Raw genomic sequence first — 25,933 nt, 5'->3', positions numbered from 1 at the left:
TTGATCAAGCTATATCAGTTTTGAGCTTTTTCTTTTCTCAAAATTAAAAGTGACAATATTTGGTCTAAGCTTTTATTTACCTTTTTCGATCATGAAACAAGAACTTTAAACCAATAGAAAATTAATCCAGTATAAAATCAATTTATTGATTTGGTATTTGATGTTGACAATATAATCGATTATAAAAACGCTCACTACAAAAGTATTAATTACTGGCCAAATTTCATAAGAAATAAAAAATTGTGCTTTTTGAGATCAACATAATATATTTTTTAAAATACTAATAGGTATAGTTTGTGCTTTTAGGAACACAACACAGCAGTCTTCAATGATACTAATATCTAATATTAAATCAAACTTTATATATTTTCTCAATAATTATCATATTTGAAGATTGAAATATTAAGATTGTGCTTATTCATGAGCATTAGCATTATTTATGGGTAATGAAAAAGTAATAACATTCATATGGCATGTCAAAATATTTGTTCTTTCATGATAAAAATAAAAATAAAAAAAAATACATGAGAAAGACGGCATATGATAAATATCATAGGATTTACGTGTCCTTAAATTTTGATCCACAAAACTATTATGCACGTATATATTTAATGAGATGTGCTTAGTGTACGTTATGGACACCATAATGCACACCAAGAATTTTCCATATTTAATTAAATAATCATTAGCTCCACTTCATGCATGTATATGTACATAAATCTCCATGCAAAATTCACATATAATCACTGATTCAAGTGGTACCTCAACATAATTAACTTCGACAGAATGAATAACTAAATAAAAATTTATGTGTGATCCAAATGAAAATTGATATTGTTTTTAACTTTTTATTTTGAATTTTTAAAAAAAATAAAATACATGTTTTGCTCTCACAAATAATTATGAAGGTATAGAGAATGTGTGTGTGTGTGTGTGTGTGTGTGTGTGTGTGTGTGTGTGTACTATTACTACTTTTAAAGAGAATTAATTAAAATTGCAATTCTCCAGGATCAATACATATTGATGTTGAAGTATATAAAGTTGTGGCTATTCAAAAACAACTTAATATTCTTCAAAAATATTAGTGTATAATATTTATGCTCTTTCAAGATGAATGACATACTATACTTATAGAGACATGTTATGCATAAATTTTTAAATTTTCAAGAATAGCAAAAATATTTTTCTAAAGTATTAACACGATTCCTTCAAAATATTGTTGTAATATAGAATCATACTTCTTCAATAGTAGCGACATAATATTTTTCCAAAATATTGAATTATATTATTACTTCTTCTAAATAATAATATAATATTCTTATAGAATATTCTACAAAATAATAAATCACTTTCAAACAAGGATAATTCTACATGTACATTATGATATCTATAAGGGTGTTCATGATGTACCTATGGAATTCCATGATTGGAAGGTTGAAAAAATTGTTTTTCAACTCTCCAATGATGTCATGTCACTTGTACATTATGGACAACCTCATAAACACCACAATATACATGTAGCATAACCCTTCAAACAAATATATATCTGTCAATGGGCATAGTCAAAATAACCTTTACCATTTACTATACAGTTCAAAATTAAGAGAATACTAACATTTTCTTTGAACGAAAAGAAAAGTTTATTTATGAATTCAATTGGTTAAAACATCGTAATTTCTTTCAACAAATTATAAATTGTTTTTTTAATACCTCAACTTAGTAAGAAATTTGCGAGTAAACACAAGAATACGTTTTGCTAATTTAATTGGTTAGAACTTTGTGTTGATAACGTATTATAAATTGGAGAGAGAAATAGAAAAAGTCAATAGACTTTTATGAATTTTATTGAGAAATAAAGTTGTTTAGACAAAACTCGCAAGTTTACATGATCATTGAAAAGTAATAAAATTGATGAGTTGAATTATTATCTCACGAAGAATAATTACTAACTATAGGTTACCGGTTTCTATTAAATTCAATGTTGGCAACACAAAAGAGATGTGATGTTTGTGATTACCGATTTCTAATCTTTTTATTTAGTGTATATTAAACATATTCTTAGCAAAACTTGACCCTATTCTTAGTCCAAATTCATATGTAAAGCCTAGCATTATAATATTCAAATTATACAAGAAGATATGAAAAGACATCACCCAGAGTAAAGATATAGATGAAGAACTCAAAAACTTGATTTCTTGCATTTTAATCTTCAATCTTGAGCTTTGCTACTTCAAATCTTGTTGTAGAATTCTTCTTCGCTGCTTGCTAGACTCTCTTCAATGATAAAATAATGGTTCCCCATGTTTTGGACCTCTTTTAAGTTATGAAGGATGTATAAAATATCATACCAAAATTTGTCGAGTGAGAAAAAAAAAAGGAAATATAATTTTTTTTCCTTTTTGAGTTCTCCAAGGTGTTCGCCTTGTTATAGAAGGGGCGCACACAACTCTAAGCCTGAAGTTTGCAAAAGGTGGCCTGGTGCACGCCTGAAAAATTGTACTAGGTGTGTTCCTAGTTATGTCCTAAACAGCTATCAATATTTGTATCATAACTTTCATTTTTAGTATTCGATTGAAACGATTTAAAGTGCATTAAAAACTAACTCAACGGGCTACCATTCTTCTAGAGCTATAAAATTTTCAATGCAAACGTTTATTATGCTAAAAATGGATCTCAATCTAAAATTGAAATTTAAAGCATAACTTTTTAACTGAAAATTGATGTGTGATAATACTTTGATAATATTTCACCCATTTGACTTCTTTCATCATCAAATTGGGTCATTATTTTCATCATTTTTTCTTCAATTTTGTCATTTATATCGATTCGTACCTAACAACCACAATACAAATAGAATTAAGTCATAATTCATCAAAATAACCAATAAATACTCTAATTTAAAGGCCTAAATAAGTGTACAAAATATACTTATCAAATATCCAATATTTTTAAGGAAAAATTAGGACTAAAGGGAATACAATAGTCATAACAATTATGGTTCGAGATACAATGATCAATCACTTATTAATAGATAATTCACAACAAAGTCAAAGTATACAATTAATTCCAATTACATATTTCATAGAATCCACAATTTTTATTAACTTTTTAGCCACATGTTCATCAACTTTATTAGAATTTACTAAAAGTCTAATTTGATCAAAACCAAATAGGGCTTTAATACATTTTAAATGGGATTAATATTTTCAATTTTTCTCGAGCTTTTTATTTAATACTAGTCTTTGTCTCGTGCATTGCACGATTATTATATTTATTATATTATTATTAGTGTGAAATGTGTAGAATTTATATTATCCAAAAATTGTCAATACTGGTGCAACTCTTTACCTATGGGATAATAATCATCGGAATGCATGATGTTGAAACTCGAAGTCAGAACAATAATTTGATTTTAGCACCAGCACCATTATGAATATTCATGTTAATTTATAATTGTTTTCACGGTACATTTATATGATAACATTATTCCTCACGAACTTCCAAAGGTTTACCACCTTACCAATAGTATCAATGCTGTGGCATAATTTTCTACTCATCTTGAATGAAATGTGCAATAAAATTCTTCGATGAAAACTATTTGGAGAAGTTAATTCATGGCAATACAAGGATAATCATAGGTTTTTTCCTATTGCACGTGGTTTGGATCCTTAATTCTTTGCCCCTATTGCACATAGTTTGGATCCTTAATTCCTATTCCTAAAGTTTCATATGATCTTAAATGAATTTGAGGAATTGTAAAACCCAACATTACTCGTTTTCACAAGCACTTCTAAGCTACATGGATAGTAATGTAGAAAAAAAAAAGGTCGGACATTATGATTTAAAGCTACTAATAATTTTTTATTCTTTTTTAAATGTCAATACGAGAGAAAGACTCAATCAAATCAAAATTCAAAATATTCAATGAACGTTATTTTGGCTAAGATCGGAAATTAACACTTGAAATTGAAAAAACTAAAAAAAATAAAAATTGCGCTTTATCTAGCTCTTGAGAGTTGTAATCTATGTGCTATTTGATTATAATCTATGTTATGTTATATTCGTAAGATAGAAATTGTAATATATGTTATTCGAATTTTTTGGCATGGGCCGTATATGGCTATGAATCATTTGAGATATCTACTGACTTTGAGTAGTTTTTTTTTTTTTTTTGTATTTTACATTATATTGTATGATATTTGATTTGATTTTATATAACTATTTGTTAACATTAGTAGCGAAAAGAGATGAAGGTCGATAGGGTCAGTGAGGAATTTAATATATTCACATTTGGAAAAGAGACTCCGTGCATGGTCACCTACATTGCAGTCTCGTGCATGGTCACCTACATTGCAGTATTTCTCAATTTTCACACACTACTTCATTTCATTCAATCCAACTGATAAAGAAAAGAAATTGAATGATTTAATAAATTAAACAGCAACAAAATTACATGGAAAAATAAAAAGAAACAAAAAAAAGTTATTATACACTTTTTAAATTAAATTGAAATAATTAAAATTAAAAATAAATATTATTTAACTAAAATTGAAAAAAATTGTAAAATAGAAAGAATTAAAAAAATTTAAATTGAAAAAAGTATTTATAATATGAAGAAAAAGAAATTTTTAAATTTTTTTAAAAATATACATATATATATATTAATAAATTAAATAAAAAATATATAAATATTGTTTAGTTAAAATTTAAAAAATTAAAAAGAATTTTTTTCAATCAAAAAAAATTATTTACCAAAAAACAAATTGAAAAAAAAATGGGATGGAGAATTCGTGTGAAGGTGAACACATTATGGATGGAGAGAAATCTCTCCATAAACGAAGGGATTTCTCTACGTGCATGAAGGGGTTTCTCTCTTTACATGGAGGGAATTTTTATTTCCCCTTTTATCTTTTCATTTTGTTTGCATTATAAATATTTTTTGTTTTCAGCTTAAAATATTTTTTAGTTCCTTTTTCCATGATAAAACTTAATTTTCCAATTTTAACAAAATAATTTTTATATATTCTTTATTTAATTTTAGTAACTTTCTTTTATTTTGTTTTTATTATAATTTTTTTTTAAATTTCTATTTTCTTCATATTATAAATAAATTTTTTTGATTTAAAATTCTTTTTAATTCCTTTCGTTTCATGATAAAATGCAATTTTTTTATTTTCATTAAATAATATTTATTATTAATTTTGATTATTTCAATTTATTTAAAAACTTTATAATAAATTTTTATTTCTTTTTATTTTTGTCTGTAATTTTTTTCTATTTTTGTTTGTAATTCTTTTTTTCTCTTATTTCTTAAGTCATTTAATTTGTAGCTATCATGTTACACCAACACAAATAAAAAAAATTAAATGATTTAACAAATTAAGAAAAAAATTTGCAGGTGAAAAAAAAATGATATTATAAATTTTTTTAAATAAATTGAAATAATTGAAATTAAAAATAAATATCAATTATTGAAAATAAAAATAAAAAAGAATGAATTAAAAAGAATTTTAAATCGAAAAAAATATTTATAATATGAAGAAGAAAAGAAATTTTAAAATAATTTTAAAAAAAATATAATAAAAACAAAATAAAAGAAAGTTATGAAAATTAAATAAAGAATATATAAATATTATTTAGTTAAAATTAAAAAATTCAGTTTTATCACAACAAGAAAGGAACTAAAAGAAATTCAAATAAAAAAAATTATTTATAATGTAAACAATTTGGCTGACGAGAGATTGACATTGATTATTAGAAAGTATTTCTGTAAAGGAGAAAAATTAAGAAAGTTGCAATAAAATATTTGTATAAAATGGAGTAAAGGAATCAGTTTCTACATTTAAGTGATTAACTAAAGAGACCCTAGTAAGAATTTCATAATCATATACGAAATACATACAAAAATAAAATGGAGGAGTTTTGTCCTTCGTTATTTGTCTTTTTTTATTCTCATCTCGACCTTATAGAAAAGAAAAATCATAAAACCTTACAAAAATATGAAAACTCCTTGAAAAGATTCTCCAACTGAAAAACCCATGAAAAGTATAATCCATCTAAATGCCAGGTTAACAATCCACAACGTATCAAAACTGTAAAATTCTCCATCGATTGGAGAATTTCCAAAAAAAAAAAAACACATTGAATTGAAAATCCGACCAAACAATGCTGGTGTTTAGGCTAACAAGGCCAAAAATAAAACCAATACGACCATGAAAATAAAAACAATGCATGGGTACTGTCTTTTGTTAATAAGAACAAAATAAAAGAAAGTTATAAAAATTAAATAAAGAATATATAAATATTATTTCGTTAAAACTGAAAAAAATTTTTTTATATATATATATATATATATATATATATATATATATATATATATATATTTGCATTGTTTAGTTTACATTATATATGATTTTTTTTTTCAATTTAAAATTCCTTTTAATTCTTTTCTTTTTTATTTTTTTATTTTACAAGTAACTTTTTCGTTAAAACTGAAAAATTAAGTTTTATTTGGAAGAGAAAAAAATTAAAAAGAAATTTAAATTGTAAAAAAAATAATTATTTATAAAGTTAAAAAAAAAAATGTACGAAGACTTTTGTCTCCGTGCATGGAGACTACAAGTCTCCATGACTGAGCCAATATTTTTTTATTGAGCACGGAGTGAAGAGATCAGATTTGGTGGAAAGTATGAAAAGTTGCGTGTTACAGTAAGTTTGGAAGTACACTGTATAATAAAATATATACTAAGACAAACGGCGTCGTTTTTGCTTCCCCACTTGAAAAAAAATAAAAATGCTATAGTGATATAAAATGAATTAAAATACTATTCACTTCAACAGTGTCTCCACATTTCCCTTTTTATATAGTAGGGAAAATGTTTATTGTTTGGTTGTGAAATAATAAAGTATTGTGAATACTAAATTGACTATTTGGAAGTATAACTGTAAAAGTGCTTTTGTATAAACTTTAAATTTATTTAATTGAGTTAGAAGCTATAAATATTTTTTTATGTGTATTTTTTTAATTTTTTTTATCATCATTAAATGTAAACTAGAGCTTTTTTTAGAGAAACTAAAAATTTAAATATCTCCCAAATAGCATTTTAAGCTATTTTTATTATTACTAATGTCAAAAAGTAACTTCAACCAAACATCCGATACTTTAAATGAAAAGAGTTTTAACATCGAGGAAATGGTTTTAGGTTTTGACTAAGTTATTTCATACACACTCTAAGACTATTGTACTATGCATTTTGGGTGTGTTCAATATAACATATATGATCAAAAAATAGGATACGAGAAAAACTGCTGCTTTCCAAAAAGTGATTGAATTAGAAAAGGAAACAAATCTTCTTCTCGGATTAAATTGTGCGATTGCAAGGTACATTTCACCGACATCACACAAAAAGTAATTTCATTTTCTAATTCTGCTTCGAAAGGTATAGCAATCGCAATCTTGTAATTATGAACAGTTACACTTCATTCTTCATTTTCAACTCTCAATTCAGTTCATGTCCTTCCTGATTGCAATTTAAACCCTTTAAACTCATGTCATTTTGAACTACCAAAAAAAAAAAAAAAAAAAAAAAAGGCTTCAAGAAAGAATTTTATGTTGCTGAAGCCACAATATCTATTGCTAATAGATATCGCCGATGATTATAAATATTGTCACAAATCCGTTGGTAAAAATACTTGTCATTACCAACTGTATTTTCATTGGTAAAAACATTTGAAAAAACTTAGTAGTGCTATGAACTTAGGGATGTCAAACGAGTCGAGTGGCTTGTCGGTTCATCAAAATCCGACTCGTGGGCGGTTCAGGCTCGTCAATTTTTTGACGAGCCCGAGCCGAGCTCGTGGGTTAAAGGACCGTTGACGAGCCCGAGCCGAGTTCGTGGGTTAAAGGACCGAGCCGGCTCGACTCGATCCATTGTCATCACTATATGAACTAGACAAAATGATACTAAATAGTACTTGCTTTCATTTTTTAACACGAAATTCCCAATGAATGGAATGTCGTACATTTTAGATACTACTTTGTCTATGAAATTTTTTAGATCTTTTTTATTTTCATTTTGCTGTCAAAAAATGTGAAATTAAAATGAATTAAACTTAATTTATGGCCATTCCTTGAGCAATTAACCATCATGTCCGAATATTTCAAAGTTTTTACCATTTTCACCATTGATTTACCTTCGTCAACCAAATTTTCGTAAGTTAAACATCGAAACAATATAATTACTCTTTCACTTACAACTTTTCGATAGGTGAATGATTGAAACTTTTTTTAGTTTTTAGTATTAATTAATACTAACAACGAATTTTTCGTAGATTATATAAATTACACTTCACGTACGGAATACTCATCAATGAAGAGCTAGAAACTATTTTTTCAAACAATTGATTACCTTCAACCACGAATTGTCGGTTGGTGAATTTTTGAAAATTTTTTAGTTTCTAAAATTGATTAATAAAAAAGGTTGAACCCCAACCTTAAGGGTCCCCCACCACTCCTGCCCTGGAGTATCGTGAGGGAGGTAAATCGCAGGTTATGCCTCCAAGGGTACAGGGTGAAAGGCTGCTTGTACACTTGCACTTACTCAAGAGCCAAATCTATATTTCAGGATTCGAACCCTTGACGCAGCAGTCTCAAGCAAAGCTGGATTTCTCCACCCTCCCCTTTTACCATTTGGAGATGTGCCCTGGGAGCTTCTAAAATTGATTAATATCATCACCCTGTGGTCGATATTCCATTCCCCTTAAATTCTTAAATTAAAGGTGCTAGTATTTTTATTTATTTATTATTATTTTAACGAATTTTTCGAAAGTAATATGAATTAATTTTCACCTACAAAATATACATTGGTGAAGATACTGCAACTTTTTTTTTTAATTAATTAATTACTCTTAAGGGCATGTTTGAGCCACATTTTTTCAAAAAAATATATTTTTAAACAGTGATTTGACATCGTTTTAATCACACATTTTTAATAAAATAATATTACACGCAAATTTAAAACTTTTCTTTATTTTTTAACCACAAATTTTCCATCAATAGACTATTCAAAAATGTATTCTAAGGAAAAAAATTGTGGCTCAAACAAAACCTAATTGTCGGTAGGTGAATTTTTTTTTTTAAATAAATAGTTATTAAACTAATATCAACAAAGAATTTTTCGTAGGTAAAATGAATTACTCTTTACCTATGAAATATCTGTTGGTGAAGATGTTGAAACTTTATCGGAAAAAAAAATGATTAACCATCATGTACGAATTCTGGGTAAGTGAATAGTTGAATTTTAATTAATTATTAATATTGATTAATATCATAACAGATTTTTCTTAGGTAATATAAATTACTATTCACTTAGGAATATTCATTGGCGAAGATGACGAAATTAATGACCATTCAACTACGAATTTTTGGTAGATGAAATTTAATTTTTCTTAAAATTATTAAAATCAATCAATGTTAGCAGTGAATTTTTCGTAGGTAATAAGAATTACTTTTCCCCTATGTAATATCTGTTGGTAAAGACGATGAAAGTTTTTAAATAAATTGATTACCAGTCAACTACAAATTTTCGGTAGGTGAATGATTGAAATTTTTTAATTATTACAATTGATTAATATTATCAACGATCTTGTGGGTAATAATAATTAATCTTCACCTATGTTATTGCCGTTGCTGAATAGGTTGAATTTTTTTTTTTTAAATGATTTACGTAACCTAAGGAATATTTGTAGGTGAATTATGAAATTTTTAAATGATTACATTAGGCAAGAAATATCCGTTGATAGAGAGCTATTACTTTTACTAACGAAAATTTCGTTACTAAATATCGTAGTTAAAAGTCTATTAATTTTACTAATGGATAATCCATTTCTAATTAATAATGAATAACGTTGATAATTATCATTGGTGAAAAGCATGATTTAGTAGTGTTGGCTCACATCGTCTATGATATGCACAATTCACATCATTTTTGCACGATTTTCACTCACTTTCCTCAAAAGTCGTCAATCATCAAGTTTTATCTAAACAAACAATATTTACAGAAAATTAAGTAATAATTCCAAAAAGTACTCTCAATTATTCAATTTTAATGTCCTAACTAAGTGTAAAAACTACACTTATTATAAATCAAAATATTATAATAATTGGTTCGTCTATGAACTATTTAAAACACTGATGCCAAACTCACGTGTTAATGACTTGTGGTTGTCATGTTCATGTCATATATAGTGTATTTTGCCGTTATTTGGATACAATTTATAAATTTAATTATAAATAAGATCAAAGTTAAAACAATAATTTCAATCATATATTTTATAACTACTATTCATAATGTAGGATTCACTACTATTCCTCTTATTATTCCTATTCATAAACCATTTATATATATTTTGGACATGGTTAGGTCACTGCATACATTAATAATAAAGTCTCAATCCATAAACAAGGTAACTGCCAGAGTCTGACCTTTTGACAAGTAAAAAAGAACGCATCTCCATTTAAAACGACAAGAAAAACGGGGGTTAATGTAGCAATATGATTCACGGTCATGGACTTCTTGGTGTTTAATGACAAATTCAGCAATTCAATTTTATTTCGCATCCCAAAAGTGATGTCATTATAATCTTTAGGCGAAGTAATAGAGGACAAGGAAAACATGTCGAATTTTTTTATCGAATCTTTTACCTACTACTCACAACAAAAGTGAGGATCATGTGTCAACATTTTCAAATTCATGCGCGAGGCCTACATGCATTGTGAGAGGGGGACACCATTTAGTACCCCCATTCAGTACATATGGAATAATCCAATAATAAAAGGGCTAATCTATTTGTACACTTTTGGTGTACATAATCCTTTACACTCCTTCCATGTACCAAAAGTGTACAAATAGACTAATCCATGATAAAATTGCGCCAAACAATAGTGTGAACTTGTTCTACAGAGACAAACCGCTCCCATAGAAATGTTTTCTCACTATGCTGAGGATGAAACTTTTTTTATTTTTTCTACTTCTCTAGGTACAATGACTAATTGAAAATTTGATTTCCTTTTGCACTCAGTAGTAATTCTTTCCATTTTTTATTTGAGGTGAATTCGACATTGGTCAAATTATGTAATCGTCAACTATTGACACCGGTAACCGACATAAAGCAATTTATTTCCCATCGGGGGGGGGGGACAAAAAAAAAGCAATTTTTTTCGGGGGGGGGGGGGGGGGGGTCGTCACTAGACCAAAATGTCATTAAGGACTATTTAGAAATTCAAAGTCTTGTAAAATTCTATTATGAAATTGGAGTCATTAAAAAATTCGGTTTTGCCTTAATTTATTTTATAATTAGGGAGTAGTCCTTAGGCTTTATTTATATTTTTATAAAAGAGAGAGATGCTAGATAGCTGTGCAATTTTCTCTTTTAAATATTTTTTTCATCATAGTGAATTAGTGTAGTGGTGATAGAGAACTTAGTATCATATTGGGGCAAACCTCTCTAAATCTCGCATGTTTTTGAGTGTTTATTTTTCTTTAGTTTTTTCGAATTAATTGTTCTTTGTGGAAACTAATTAGGGTTTATAATTTTCAATAATATGTAGGTACAAAAGCCCTTTTATTTCATACATATTTTAGATATATGACTTAGCAATGCAAAGTCTTGGCAATGATACATATATAAGGATAAACCGTGGAGCCAAGCTAAACTCATACTTTGGCCTAATCTAGTGACCAAACCCTAGATACGAATGAAAACAAACTTTGGAGCAGTAAAGGTTTGCTATCACATTAGCAAGCTTCTAATTATGGCTGCTTGAGCACTGTCACCATCGGTGGATTCCAAAAGCGCTGATAGTCGATCACTCAGATCATCGACCTCTTTGTGTAAGCTCCTAATGTAGTTACAAGTCTCCTGCAAGACCTTCGAAGCGGATACCTGACATATGTAAAGAATAAGATTGGATACATTCCTTAATGTTAAATATAATCCATTTTCCCTAAGAGAAGACACCAATATTGCCCAGACTATTTAGTTGAGAGTTTGCAGTAATGAATAGCCACAAGAAACAGGAAAGAAACATGGAGTTTCTGCAATACATATACACATAAGAAGCAAAGAAGTTAATATTTATAGTGTGTTAGGGCCGGTGTTAATCTGCAATTTCAATTACAAGAGCAATAAGAAGTGAAACGAAAACCATAAACACGTAGATAATGAATTGACAAATTTATAAATGGCTTGTAAATAGGAACAGAAGAAGAACATTAGTGGACTCTATGAAATATATGAATAATAATGATTACTAGTTATAATATATAGTTAAAATTAATATTTGACTTTAATAAATTGTATACAAGCGGAAGCTAACACACAAAGATCACAAATTTAATAGTTATAGGTCTGTTGATGTGATAGCTACATCCACTTAACTGAAGTGTACAAAGGATCTCACTTGTGCCTAATCACGAAAAAATGGCTGAGATTAGAATGGTCCTAATACACGTATGGACTACCCAATAATGTGCGGTTTGTGACTCGGAGAATCAATAAACAATATGATTAAGTTGAATGTAGCCTCACATGGAGACCTTAGAGTCCCACACTTGAAATTTTAGGTTAAATGGAACCACAAGAATTAAATGAGCCTTGCACCCTTGTGGGCACGAGCACGACCTGACTTAGCTACTAATGAAAATGATGAAGGCCACAAAAAAAAAAAAAAAAAAAAAAAACCAAAACAAAACCAACAAAAAAACCCAACTAGAATCAATTAGATGAACACACAAATATATGTAAGTAGGAAATACCAATGAAGTACCTTATCTGAATGTCGAGTGCGAATCTCAGGGATAAGCTGCTGCAACTTGGAAACAAGATCAGCTATCTGATCATCACTTATCCTGGAGGCTCCTGACTGCCTCGAACGTGATCTCCTGCTAGACATTGTCAGGTTAACTAAATGGCAAATGTAAAAAATAAAAAATTATAAGTGTCAGAAAAGTAACTAATTAGTTGTATTTTTGGAGAGTAATTCTGCACAAGAAAGAATGAAATAATCTATTTATAGGCAAGTTATAGACAGAGAGATAAAGGAGCCACGAAAGAGCAGAAAAAATAAAACGCAACTACTAGAGTAGTGTTGGAGGCGGTGATGAAGACAAAGTGCATGGGAGAAAGCAGTGGGCTATTCTTGTTTTTTAAATAGAGTCTTCAAGATAGAGGGGTTGGGCATGGTGGGGTGGGAGCAAGAGGTAGGGAAGATACGCCATACTGTCCTTATTGTAATAATATATAATAATATGAACTTTATTTATTAGAGCAAGAACGTGAAAAACAAGAATAAAAACTGCAGAAATATAATATACGCTGAGAATACTATAAATCGATGCCTGTGTGTATACAGCTTAACCAAGCCATTTTTCTAACAATCCTCCTCTTCTTGTTCCCCAAACAGCCAAATTGGGATTAGTAGTTCCAGTTGGTTGATGGAAATTTGATTGATTATAACTTATAAGCAACTTTGTTTGATTATAAGCAATTTTGCGGGCCTCTTTGTGTCAGTCTAACCACGCGAGCGCATGTTATGTTATTATCCTTGTCATTTAAATATTAGTACTATATACAATTTACAGGTCATTTTATATTAATTTCCTTGATTCCTGACTCAAACCAATCGCAAGAAAGAGTCGGTCTATACATACAGGGAAATTCCACAGAAACAGTGCAGGAATTCATAACAAATGTAGTTGCTGAAGGAAAAGAAAAAGTATAAACTGTAAATGAAAAAACAAAGAACTACCACATCATTATTTTTTAAAATCTTATAGCTTATCTGTGAAAATTTCCTGTACGTTCAGCATAAATCCACAAGAAAACTGATACTACTGAACAATATTAAACTACTGAACAATATTAAAAAAACAACTGAGATTTTATTATATACCCACGCAGTGATTAACATTATAATTTTAAAACTTCTTGATGATGGATTTCACTAGAAAAATGTTTTCTTAACTTTAACCAGAAAAGCTAGTAGATACCAGCGAATACCTAAATAGGATATAAAAAAAGTGTGGCAGTGTTGACCAAAGACTATGATTGCATAATAACATGCATATTGATGGAAATCTTTTGGTCCTCATCAAGCATGTGGTGTGTGTAAACTTTGCATTAATTATATGTGTGTGGACATATGGATGTGTTGATCAGTTAGATGTGAAAAGATGACATGGCACTTAGGTCCCATCTCTCTCCAAGGGTTTCAAGGTCTTTTCCCATCACAAAAAAATCAATTAGTTTATGAGTCGTCATAATAATCACAATTTTAATTTGATACACCACATTTTAATTACAGTTAAACTCCTCAATCTTTAACCTAATTTTCATCGAATTCTTATCTTCAACATTCCATTAATTAGTAGGTCTCGTCCTTGATTAAGATTTATATCAAAATATTTTATATTCATGCTTTGAAATGAGGAAAAAAATATTTTTTCCTATTATTTATTTTTAAATATATGATATAAAAATAAATTGTTTTATGTCATTTCAATGGACTTTTCACATAAAATTGTTATCAAATGCAAAATGTGTTAACTTATGAAAAGTTTGAGGAAAAGAATGAAATAAAAAATCGTCACGGAGATAAATGCTATAATGAGTAAAGATTAAGAATCTTAAGCGCAAACAAAATGTGGTACAAGAAATAAAAATCGTGGTGTAAATATAATTACCTTTAGTTTATTCAACCGTTAAAGAAAAAGTTACAATAATCAAAGATGCTCCGATACTTACATTAATGAAATTGAAAAGAAGTCGAGGTAAACGATAGTTGCGTATACGATAATTCTCCAATTATAAAGAATGGAAGACTATTATATAAGGGTCGAGAAATTCAATATCACCATTGTCATTTAAATTAGTTTTGACATTGCGTGGGTATTTGAACAACTCAAGAACCATCTTTACTTTGCCATTGGTTAATGTGAATGGTGAGTCAATATACTCATAAATGTTGTTGTTGCGTTCAAGTCATAGTTGATCATTTGGCACCGTGATTACTTCAATCCGATTATTCTGAGGGCATGCCACGAAAAATGTACTTCCCGTCAAGCTTAGGGTTGTGTCTTCTGCCTTTCCCTACTACGGACACTATTGTCGTCGGGGTTTTTATTGATCTTAGATGAAGGTGAGGGACCCCGAAATTGACAGAAGTCATACTATAGCTTAGGTGAGTATCGTGCAATGTCTGCTCGGAGTATAACATTATTTATGTATGTATTTGTATGGTTTTGTTTACAATGAATGGGAGATGATGTTTCTCATTAATTCTAGTCGTCTCTTGAATAGGAAAATTGGTCAAATTTGTCTGGAAGTAAGAATGATATTAAGTTTGTAGATGCAGCTGTGATATTTGTGTAATGCATTGGGGCTGTACACTGCCGCACGTGAAGGGGATTTTTGCAATTTTCTACGGCGAGATTCCTGCTTGTGTTTTGTCGATGCTGCTTCCCCTAATCCAATATATATCGCCGTCATGTGCGCCTTCTCCAATGGCCACGTACTACGCTGAAGTTGGGAGAAAAATTAGTTCATCTTAGATTGATCAATTGTTTTTATGAGTATAACTTGCAATAAAGTTAGTTGTACAAACATGGTTGTTAACCATGTGTTGTCAAAATCAGAACCTTTTATGTAAAAAATGATTTTTAAAATGGATGAATGTAATGTTGTCGAGTAGGATGTTATCAACCAATACTGTCAACAATTATTGTACACATAGCATGACTCCTTTGACTTGTTATAAGTTTTTTTAAGATGTGACACAAGTTTCCATATCTAAATTATCTAAGTTATTATTTCACGTAGAATAGAATTTATTTTCCCTACTGCTATTGGGATCAACAAGAAATCCACATCAAATAAATAAACAATTCTCATTTTATGTTGGTTTCTTCACATATCTAGGTGAATTTAAAGATAGCTCAAATTTTCAAGATGAATTGAGCTTGACATATTGACTTTTATATCTTTTTACTTAAACAACCCTTTTCTTTAAAAGTAGAGGCTTGCGCAACTTATGGGTAAACCACAGCGCCAACCACATGGAGTATTGAGAATCAACACTTCGAGATATATAGAATATAAGAAGTCTCAACCATTACAATTATATGCTTTAGCCATATCTAGCTTAAGGACAATATTTCTCCACTCACTAAGGGCATTAATTTAGCTCGCTGGCTCAGGCCGCTAGTGGCTTGAATCGAGTCCCATTTTGAGATGTGGGACCGAGCTCGAGCCAGCTCATGTGGCTCGACAAGCCACAATGGCCAGCTCGTGTCACGGGCCATTTTCGGCTCGTGATGAGCCGACCATGGAATTAAAAATATTAAAAGGCAGCAATTGCTGATTTTTATAGTCAGCAAATATTATTAAAAAAATCGAGCTTGCTCAGCTCGACTCGCCTCAACTCGGAAAGGTTTCGAACCGAAAGCTTGGGTCAAGCCTAGATTTTTTGACCGAGTAAAAGCTTAGCTTAGCTCAGCTACGGCCCCAAAAAAAGCTCGCACCATTTTACTTGAGTCGAGCCGGAGCATCGAGTATTAGCTCAGGAGCTGGCTCAACTCAACTCGTTGACATCCCTACCACTCACCCTAGAATCTAGAGTATGAGAAATGAACCCACTCAAATGTTGAGAAATGATATGTGGTAGCCAAAAACTCAATTGAATATTCAATTACTTTTTAATCACCTTATCAAACAATACGCCTATGCTAATAATGTGGAACTCCATCGATCTACAAGAACCATCTTGTTTAGGGAGCAAGATAGTAGAAGGAGCACGAAACGTTTAGTAGGTGACCACCAGTAATGAAATTCAGGATTGTCGCCAAATACATCATCCTAAACAATAATCCAAAATTGCTAGTGAAGAGTAAAAATAAATAAATAAATAAATAATCTGGACCTAATACCTTGTTCGTATCAATTCTAAATACGGCCTCTTGTACTTCATCAATCGAAAGAGACAATTAAGTACCATGTTATTAGCCACCTTTACCAGCCTGGGAATGATATCTTGATGATTAAGTTCCATAAGCTATGATGAGCAAATGAGAGATCGTGAAAGAAGAAGATACCTAACATCTAAATGTCATTAAAAGTAGATAAAAGTTTAGTGACTGTGTCCTAATAAACCTAATACAAAATCAATGCTACATCCTTGTGCCGACGAATCAGAATAGAAGGTATTGTCCCTTTATCAACAAGTTCGTAATCCAAAATCATATCTAAGAAATTAAAGTACTTTTATACCATGTGTTGCGCCTGTGTGCACACCAATATGTGCAATAACATTAAAATCTCTCCCAACTAACCTCGACCCATCTACAATGTAAAAATGGTGAAGAATTACCTATAAGTCTCTCATACATAAATCGAAGATATATAAATCGTTCTGGCCAATTTGGGATCCTCAATTTTAGCATGTAAACACTAGAGTGATGTAAAATAATAAAAATAGTAGACTGTTACACCTCTTCCAACGAGACTCTAAGCATTGTTAAGTGGTAGCTGCACATTAAGAAAACCTAAGCCCACTCCACATCATTCTGCATATGTGGCAATTGGTTGAACCACTATTGGCCAAACCCCATGGGCATTCAGGTGGCGAAAGCTATCGAAAGAAAGTTGTTCTATAGGCAAACCTTGAATAAAGGTTCGATTTCTTGAGGAAAGAAATGCAGAAGGCGTTGAAGAAGCCTCTCCCAAAGTTTACTGTTGACAAAGGAACTCGTAATACATCTTGAGTTTTAATCACTATGGCTCTCAAGGCTAAAGTCACCATTAGGAGGCTTCTTAAGAAGAAGTCCTCCGAACGAATGTTAACACCGACTGACCCTATCACTAGCATTGACAAGGAGGCCATAACATATGCATAGCGAGAGAAGTGAGAGAGATGGCTGCAAACGTGAGGAAGATGGCTCAGTCGGACGCTATCATGCAACAATGACTCATGCAAATGCATGGTAAAACAAGTTACCAAGTAGCCCAGTAAGAGGCGTTTCAACAGGAAGAGGAGGAAAATGACACAGGAGCCTATCCACGAAGACATGGAAGGAAGCCTAGCCCAATCGAAAGGGAGGTGAAAATGGACATGTCCACAAATTATACCTCCAATCGACCCAGTGAAAACCTACCTTCGATGGCAGAAAACTTTCTCTCAGAATATGCCCAAGAGCAAGAACCTCAGAGATCCGTTAGTTTCTTTGAAAAAACTCTGGGCTGTTACATCTATCCATAACTTATATATAAAGTTTTTCACTGTTCAAGGTATGGCCACTGCTAGGGACAATCAAATGGGTTCAAGAAAATGCTACCTCAACTCCTTACGAGAATCTGAGGCTTAAAGCATGAATATGGTTCTGATAGACACTGAAATGCTTGACACGACTGTAGAAGGTTTAATTCTTGAACAAGTAAAGGATGTTGAAATGGTAGATTCCCCTGCAGAAGGGGTTATCGCTGAAGAAGGAATTACAGAAGAGGGTTTGGATCCTAGGATCATAGAGTCAAATTCCTAGGCAATCCCAATTGAGGAGTTAAAATTCTTCCCAGTAGACCCACAAGATCTCAAGGAAAACGGTCCAAGTGGGGAAAGAGCTAAACTTGGAGAAAAATTAAGAGCTTAAGGCCTTCCTCCTCAAGAACTTAGATATATTCGCATGGAAATGCGGAGATATGGTGGACATTGACCCCAAAGTTAGCTATCACCATCTTAATGTCGATCATAAATTTACCCCCTATAGGCAGAAGAGAGAGGCTTTGAACCTATAGTGATACGTGATGGTGAGCTAGCCCCCAAAACCCAGCCTCAGTTAGGATTGTAGGCTTCAACTTACTTGCATTATGCTAAAATCGCTAGTAATCATAGAAGGCGTACAACCTATAAAACTGTCTATTTGAGACTGTCCCTTGACCAGTAGGTCACCACCCCATTGGGATGGTCTACAGGATTCATAACTACTCTACTTACTATAGAATGCTTACCTTGCCAACACTTAGATGAAGCCTCAAAAAAGAGGTACAGAAGTGAATATCTAATCCGATTTTGGTAAGAAAGCACAACAGCAAATAAAGGGTCTACATGGACTTCTCCAACCTTAAACTCGCATGTCCAAAGGATAGCTTCCCATTTTCAAGGATCGACTAACTCCTGGATGCTACAAAAAGACATGAGTTACTGAGTTTTATGGATGCATATTCAGCGTACAATCAAATCTTCATGCCCGTTTTATGACGAAAGAACTTTATTCATTACGGATAGAGGGCTTTGCTGGTATAAAGTTATGCCTTTCGATTTGAAGAATGTAAGGGGCTACTATCAAAGACTAGTTAGCAGGATGTTTGCCCGCCTTATTATCAAAATGATGGAGGAGTATGTTGGTAAAAAGCCTCAAAGCTACAAACTAAGTCGAAAACCTAGAGGTAGCCTTCAAGGTCTTGAGGAAGTATCGAATGAAGTTGAACCTTCTAATATGCCTTTGACGTTATGAAGAAAAAAATTTGGGCTACATGATTGATCAACAAGGTATAGGGGCAAACTCGAATAAAATCAAGCCCCTACTAGACATGAGATCCCCTAGAAAACTCAAGGAAATGCAAAGTTTAGCGGGTCAGCTTGCGGCATTAAGCCTGTTCATTTCAAAAGTAAATGATAGATGCCTCCCATTCTTCAAGGTCCTCAAAAGAAGAAAGAGATTTCAATTGAAAGGGGCTTTTCAAGGGCTAAAGAAACACTTGGGACAAGGCCTCATCCTCTTGAAACCTAAGGGAGGAGAGCCACTATTATTGTACCTAGCTGTGTTAACAAAGATAGTAAGTTTCATACTTGTAAGGGAAGATGATGACTCTCAACTACCTGTTTATTAGTAAGAAAGGCCTTCACATCAGTGGAGTCATGATACACAGAGCTCGCCTTTTTCTTAATGATCGCCTCTAAAAAATTGAGGCCTTACTTTCAAACCAACAGTATATGGGATACTACCAACCTCCCATTTAGGCAAATACTCTAGAAACCTAACACCTCAGAAAGGCTGATGAAATGAACAGTAGAATTATGCGAGTTTGACCATGGAGCCACTAGACTCCCAGCCTGGAGCTTGTATGTTGACTAATCTTCTGATGAAACGGGCTTGGAAATGAGAGTGGTTTTGAGACCAAAAAGGCACAAAGTCAACTATACGATAATGTTTGGGTTCAAAGCTTCTGACAATGCAGCAAAATAAGAGACATTATTGGCGAGCCTCAGGCTATCAGAAGAGATGCAAGTAAAAAGGTTGATGGTCAGTAGCGATTCACATTTGGTGGTAAGCTAGGTCAATGGTAACTTTACTACAAGGGAAAAAAGGCATAACATCCTACCTTAAAAAGGTCGTGGAATTGTTTCTGTCCTTTTAGAAGTTTGAATTAACTCAGATTCTAAGGATTGAGAATGTGCATGCCAATGCTCTGTCAAACTTAGCAGCAACAAAGATTTGGAGTTGGTCAAAGTAGTACCAATCAAACACCTCTCTAGATCCTCCATATCCAAGGAGGAGGAGATGATGTGGATTGAATGAGAGCCTCATTCTAGATGCAACCAGTCATCACTTTCCTTAATGACCAAGTGCTACCAGAAGACAAGGAAAAGGCTCACAAACTCAGGCATAGGGCTGCCTACTATGTGCTCCAAGACAAAGTGCTTTATAAGAAAAGCTTCTCATCAACCCTTCTATGATGCACAGGAGTAGAAGATGCCAATTATGTTCATCGTGAAATTTACGAAGGAGTCTGTGGCAACCACACTGGTGGACCGACGCTAGCACATAAAGTGTTAAGACATGGTAATACTGGCCAACGCCCGAAAATGATGCTATTTAGTTTGTATAACAATGCAACAAGTGCCCACATTTTTCCACTATCCAAAGGTAGTCTTTTCAAAAACTGATTGTCGTATCCAACCATTAGCTACTCACCAAATGTGGGGTATACCTCATAGGCCTCATTCCAAAAGGAAAGGAAATTGTTAGCTATTCAATTGTTGCATTGATTACTTTACTAAATGGGTTGAAGCTAAACTCCTAGCAAAAATCATTAACGCCAAGACCTGCAAATTCATATGGAAGAATATTATTTGCCGACTCAGAAGTCCCCACTCATTCATATTAGACAATGGGACGCAATTCCAAAATAAGAAGATCAGGGATCTGTATGAAGAGTTGGGAATCAAGAAGCATTTTTCCTTCCCTATCACCCCCAAGCAAATGATCAGGTAGAGACAGTAAACAAGACAATCATATATATCTTGAAAAAAGCTTAACGTCTCTAAAGAGGCATGAGTGGATGAGCTCCTCCATGTGCTATGGGCAATTCGTACCACCAATCGAACTACAATGAGAGAAACCCCTTTCTTCATGGCCTACGTTGCAAAAGCCATAAGTTCAGTTGAGGTAAGGCTACCCTCACCTTGTTGCCTTCACTTCAACAATGTATAAAACGATCAAATATGACAGTTTGAGTTGGATTTCCTTGAAAAATGAGAGACGACTCCCAAATCAAACTGGCTTCCTAGCAACGATAAATGAATAGATACTATAATGCAAAGGTCAAGAAGACGTCATTTCAAAGGGATGACCTCATATTAAAAAGGATCCTTCTAAGAACTTGGTATAGGCACATAAGGTGCAAACTGGCAATACCGCTACCGTATATCAGAAGAGTTGAGGATAGGGACTTTTAGAATTGAAAATTTAGATAGAAAGGTTTGACCTCACTCCTGGGATGTAGAGCACCTGAGAATGTACTATCAGTAAGCACCTATTCTATCATGTTTGAATTCTCCTCTCAACTTTTAGATATCTTTTCTCAATAATGTTATGCTTACCGCCATCTCTCAAATGGACACTTACTATGAATAGCATAAACATCATGAAGCTATTCTTTATCAAGAATGTCATTTCAATTTAATTATGGTGAGTCCATATATAAGAGTGAAGTTATAACGGCGAGCCCATGTGCTGCATTGAAATTTACTATCGCAAGCCCATATCTTTCGTCGAATTTAACTACGACGAGCCTATATATTATGTTTCAAATTAATTATGGCGAGCCCATATGAGATGTTTAAGTTAATTACGGTGAGCCCATATGCTACGTTCCAAATTGATTATGGCAAACCTATACAGGAATCGAGCTTCAATTATGACGAGTTCATACAAACTTTAGAATCATCATACCAACATTTATTTCATCAAAGAAACTTGTCTCATTAAATAAAATGTGTTCATCACAAGGGAAATCTATTACAATTTTGAACAAAATCTATACATCAACTCCGTTCTCCTGAGGCTTAGTTTCGCCCTCTCTACCCTTAGAGCCTTCAACATCATCCACAGGGGTGGATGGCTCTGCTAGGAGAAACTCATCCTTCATGGTAGCCAGATCCACTTGAGGGTATAGCTCAGTTATCCTCTCAAGAACTTCATTGTATGCGACCTTCCTCTACTACAAACCGAGGTCGTTATACTCAACCGTTTCATAGAAGTGTGCCACATAGTTGTTCATGGCTGCCTCTCCTGCCCTGCTTAGCTGTTGCCTCAAGTTGGTGACCTCAGTAGTCAGCTAATTTACCTGAGCCTTTAGCTCCACATTTTCTTTATTGGCCACCTCCAAGGGCAACAAAGCTATCTTCTGTACGTCATCAAAGTTTTCACCTCAACTTTGAAAAGGTGGACTTTCTTTTTCATTTCCCCATTTTCAGTAATGAGGAGCCACTCAATCTCGGCATGCATCACTCTAAAGGCTTCAAAGACTTCATTAGCAGTAGAAGCCTCAACTCTCAACCCTCAGCCTTTTAGCCTCCATTTCCGCCTCTACATGAGCAACCTTTTGACCAAATTCCTTATTTAGCCTTTGCAATCTTTTCATGTCCATTTTTGTGGGCGAGCTCATAGGATGAGGCCAGCCTCCAACATGTCAATTGAGTCACAGGTCTTGGCATACGATAAGTAGTTATTGGTCCAATATTTATGCTGGATTCTAGTAGCCACCTGGACCTCAGCGAGGAACATCTCCAAATCGCAGACGCGATCTCGTAAGACTTGCTCCCTAGAAAATTTTGAGCCTTCCCATCTGAAGGACCATTTCACTTGACTTTATTAACTCTCTTCCTTTTGATGAGGTCACTTCCTCTTCATTCATTTTCTCTGCCTTAAAATCCTTATATAGAGCTAGGGTCAGCCTCAATGGTTTTCCTTAACAATTAATCAATTGTTGTTTGGTGCTTGGATGGGAAGAGGCTCAGTATTCTTGATCAAAATTAGTTTATTCTTCTAGGTCCCCCGCAAAAGGCTCGACTTTTTCCTTCCTTTTCCTTTCTCCCTTTTTCTCTAGAGGAAGAGGTGGGTTCAGCTTCGACAAATGGGACATCTCATCCCTTTGATTCTTTTATAAGAAGAAAAGCTAGAGCTCAACGATTTTTCTTTTTCTCTTTTGCCAGGCGCATCATATAGAATATGCCAGGTTTGACATATTCATTCTTGTCATGTTCTAGAAGCAAAAAAAATGAATCGGTAGTATTATCAGAAAATCGAATCAAATCGGCAAGAAACATGACGAGGCGATGGCTTACCCTTGGTTGCCATTAATAAATATGTTACAAATAGAGCTCACTTTCCAAGCACCGTCTTAAAGTGCCTCATCTCAAAAGTTAGTTCGTAAATAGCTATAATGGTAGCCCAATCAGAAGGTTCAAGCTCAAACCGATTAACTGTAAATGAACAAAACAATTCAGAAGCAAATACAAAGGCCCATTGAACAAAAGATCTTCAATTAAAACTGAACTCACTATACCCATGATATTGAGTCAGTATGGTAATATCGGGACGGCTTCCCCTTCTACTGTCTACCAGTGAACCCTAATCTAGAACCAAGATGATTTCTAGTTTTCTATTGACGTTGGAGTCTTCTAAATGAAGGATAAATGTGGACCCTAGGGTTCGTACAATACCACCCCTTCCAATCCTCGCCTCCATTAGAAGCTCCAGGATGAAAAAGTATTTTGAAAACATTGAGAGACATGTCCTCACCAAGAATGACCTCTTTTCAAAGAAGGAAAGCCTCTACCAATTGGCTTCATACATTTGGCACGAGTCAAGTGGGAGCCTAGTTATATTGCCTAAGCATATATCTACAGAATGGGTGCAAAGGTAGTTTCATCCCTCCACTCAAAATCGCCTTGCTCACCGCTACACACCCTTCCTTGGGAACATAAGCTTGCTCATCAGGGGTCAGGATAAACATCTCTACGGTATTAGGAATTCGATACCTCTCCCTAAAGGCCTCCAACTCACTCTCTTTCACACAGATTGGCTACAACAGAGTCCCATGCCTAACACTATAATCTATGAGGCCCTTTTTGTATCATCTACGCATTGTGAGGTCCCTCGTGGCCTCCATAATCCTCTTAGTTGGGATTAATAGAGGCAAACTAGCCTCAGCGCAAATGAGGGCCATGTCTACTCCTTTAGACTTTTCCCATTTGGCATTTTCCCTCGAAGAAAATGCTATTCGATACAACTAATTCGAAACTGGATAGGATTCTTACTTAAACAAGTTTTACACACGCCGAGAGCCTAAGAACACAGATAGTTGCTAGAGATGCGATAAAATGGTTGGAAAACTCAAGGAATTTTCAGAGAGCTTTTTTGTGTTCACAAATTTCACAAAGTAAAAAAGAAGAAAATGGCGAAGCCCCAACTCTTTTACTTGTAGACAAATACCAGCTCGGCTGTTGGATTGACCCAGATTTAATCTTGGTTGAACATCTGTATCACCATCAAGCACATTAAAATCAAAGGACACCTATTAGAAATTCAAATCAAGAGCTTTGATGGATCTATAAATTACATGCACTAAGGGCTCGAGGAATCTCTTCCAGCTATAACACGCATTCGTCATTGTGCAATAAATTTGCATGCAACATGGGCATTGTGAGCCGCCAAGCCATGCTACTACTGTACCTTAGGAACTTACTTTCAAATCATTAAGCCACACGCCTTCTAGCAATGGCCTCGGCCAAGTTCATTTTTAGTCGTATCAACATCTATCTCTTCATTAATGGGCTCTTCCTTAAACAAAGGGCCTCGTCCAAGTTCATTTCAGCCTAATCAACTACCTCTTAACTAATGGGCTCGTCCAATCTAGCAAGGGTCTCGACAAAGTTTATTTCAGCCTTATCAATGACTACCTCTTTACTAATGGACTTGCCCCTTCTAGTAAAGGCCTCAACCAAGTTCATTTCAGCCTTATCAACAACTACCTCTTCACTAATGGGCTCTTTCTTATACAAAGGATTTTGACCAAGTTCATTTCGACCTGATCAACGGGTACCTTTTTACTAATGGGCTCTTTCTTATACAAAGGGCCTCGACCAAATTCATTTCAGCCTTATCAATGGCTACCTCTTCACTAATGGACTCTTTCTTATGCAAAAGGTCTTGCCCAAAGTCCAATTTACCCTTATCATGCGCTTCATCTTCCCCAAAAGGCTTGCCTAAATGTAAGGACTTCACTTTAAACCGGTTAGCAAACTACTTCGAAAATTTACTTATATTGTACATTCTAACTCCACACATTATATTAATATTCATACATAGATTTGGTGGACTATTGTTATGCATCTTCCAATGAGGCTCTAAGCACTGCCAAGTGGCAACCACACATCAAAAGAATCTAGGCCTGTACTACACAGCATTATGCACATGTGGCAATTGGTCGAACCCCTATTAGCCGAACCCCCATAGGAGCTCATGGGGGAGACAAGATAGGTAAAGGCATTTTAGGGGAGATCTTCATCTAAGATCTTCTTAGAAGTGGGTGATGTAAT

General features: G+C 33.2%; 1 protein-coding gene across 1 annotated transcript; it reads right to left on the bottom strand.

Annotated features, from left to right (window-relative positions):
- Positions 1–11,620: 11,620 nt before the first annotated feature.
- Positions 11,621–13,165, bottom strand: LOC111407056 (transcription factor PRE6-like). The gene is made up of 2 exons (XM_023036392.1): positions 12,827–13,165; positions 11,621–11,943 (listed from the first exon to the last, which is right to left on the bottom strand). Exons 1-2 carry the CDS (start codon positions 12,950–12,952, stop codon positions 11,791–11,793), a joined length of 279 nt encoding a protein of 92 aa, XP_022892160.1. The 5' UTR covers positions 12,953–13,165; the 3' UTR covers positions 11,621–11,790.
- Between the last annotated feature and the right edge of the window lie 12,768 nt (positions 13,166–25,933).

This window comes from Olea europaea, chromosome 12, assembly GCF_002742605.1.
Source record: "Olea europaea var. sylvestris chromosome 12, O_europaea_v1, whole genome shotgun sequence".
NCBI classification, from domain to species: Eukaryota; Viridiplantae; Streptophyta; class Magnoliopsida; order Lamiales; family Oleaceae; genus Olea; species Olea europaea.
The sequence above is the reverse complement of the archived record's forward strand: the minus strand, read 5'-3'. Positions and strand labels throughout refer to the sequence as shown.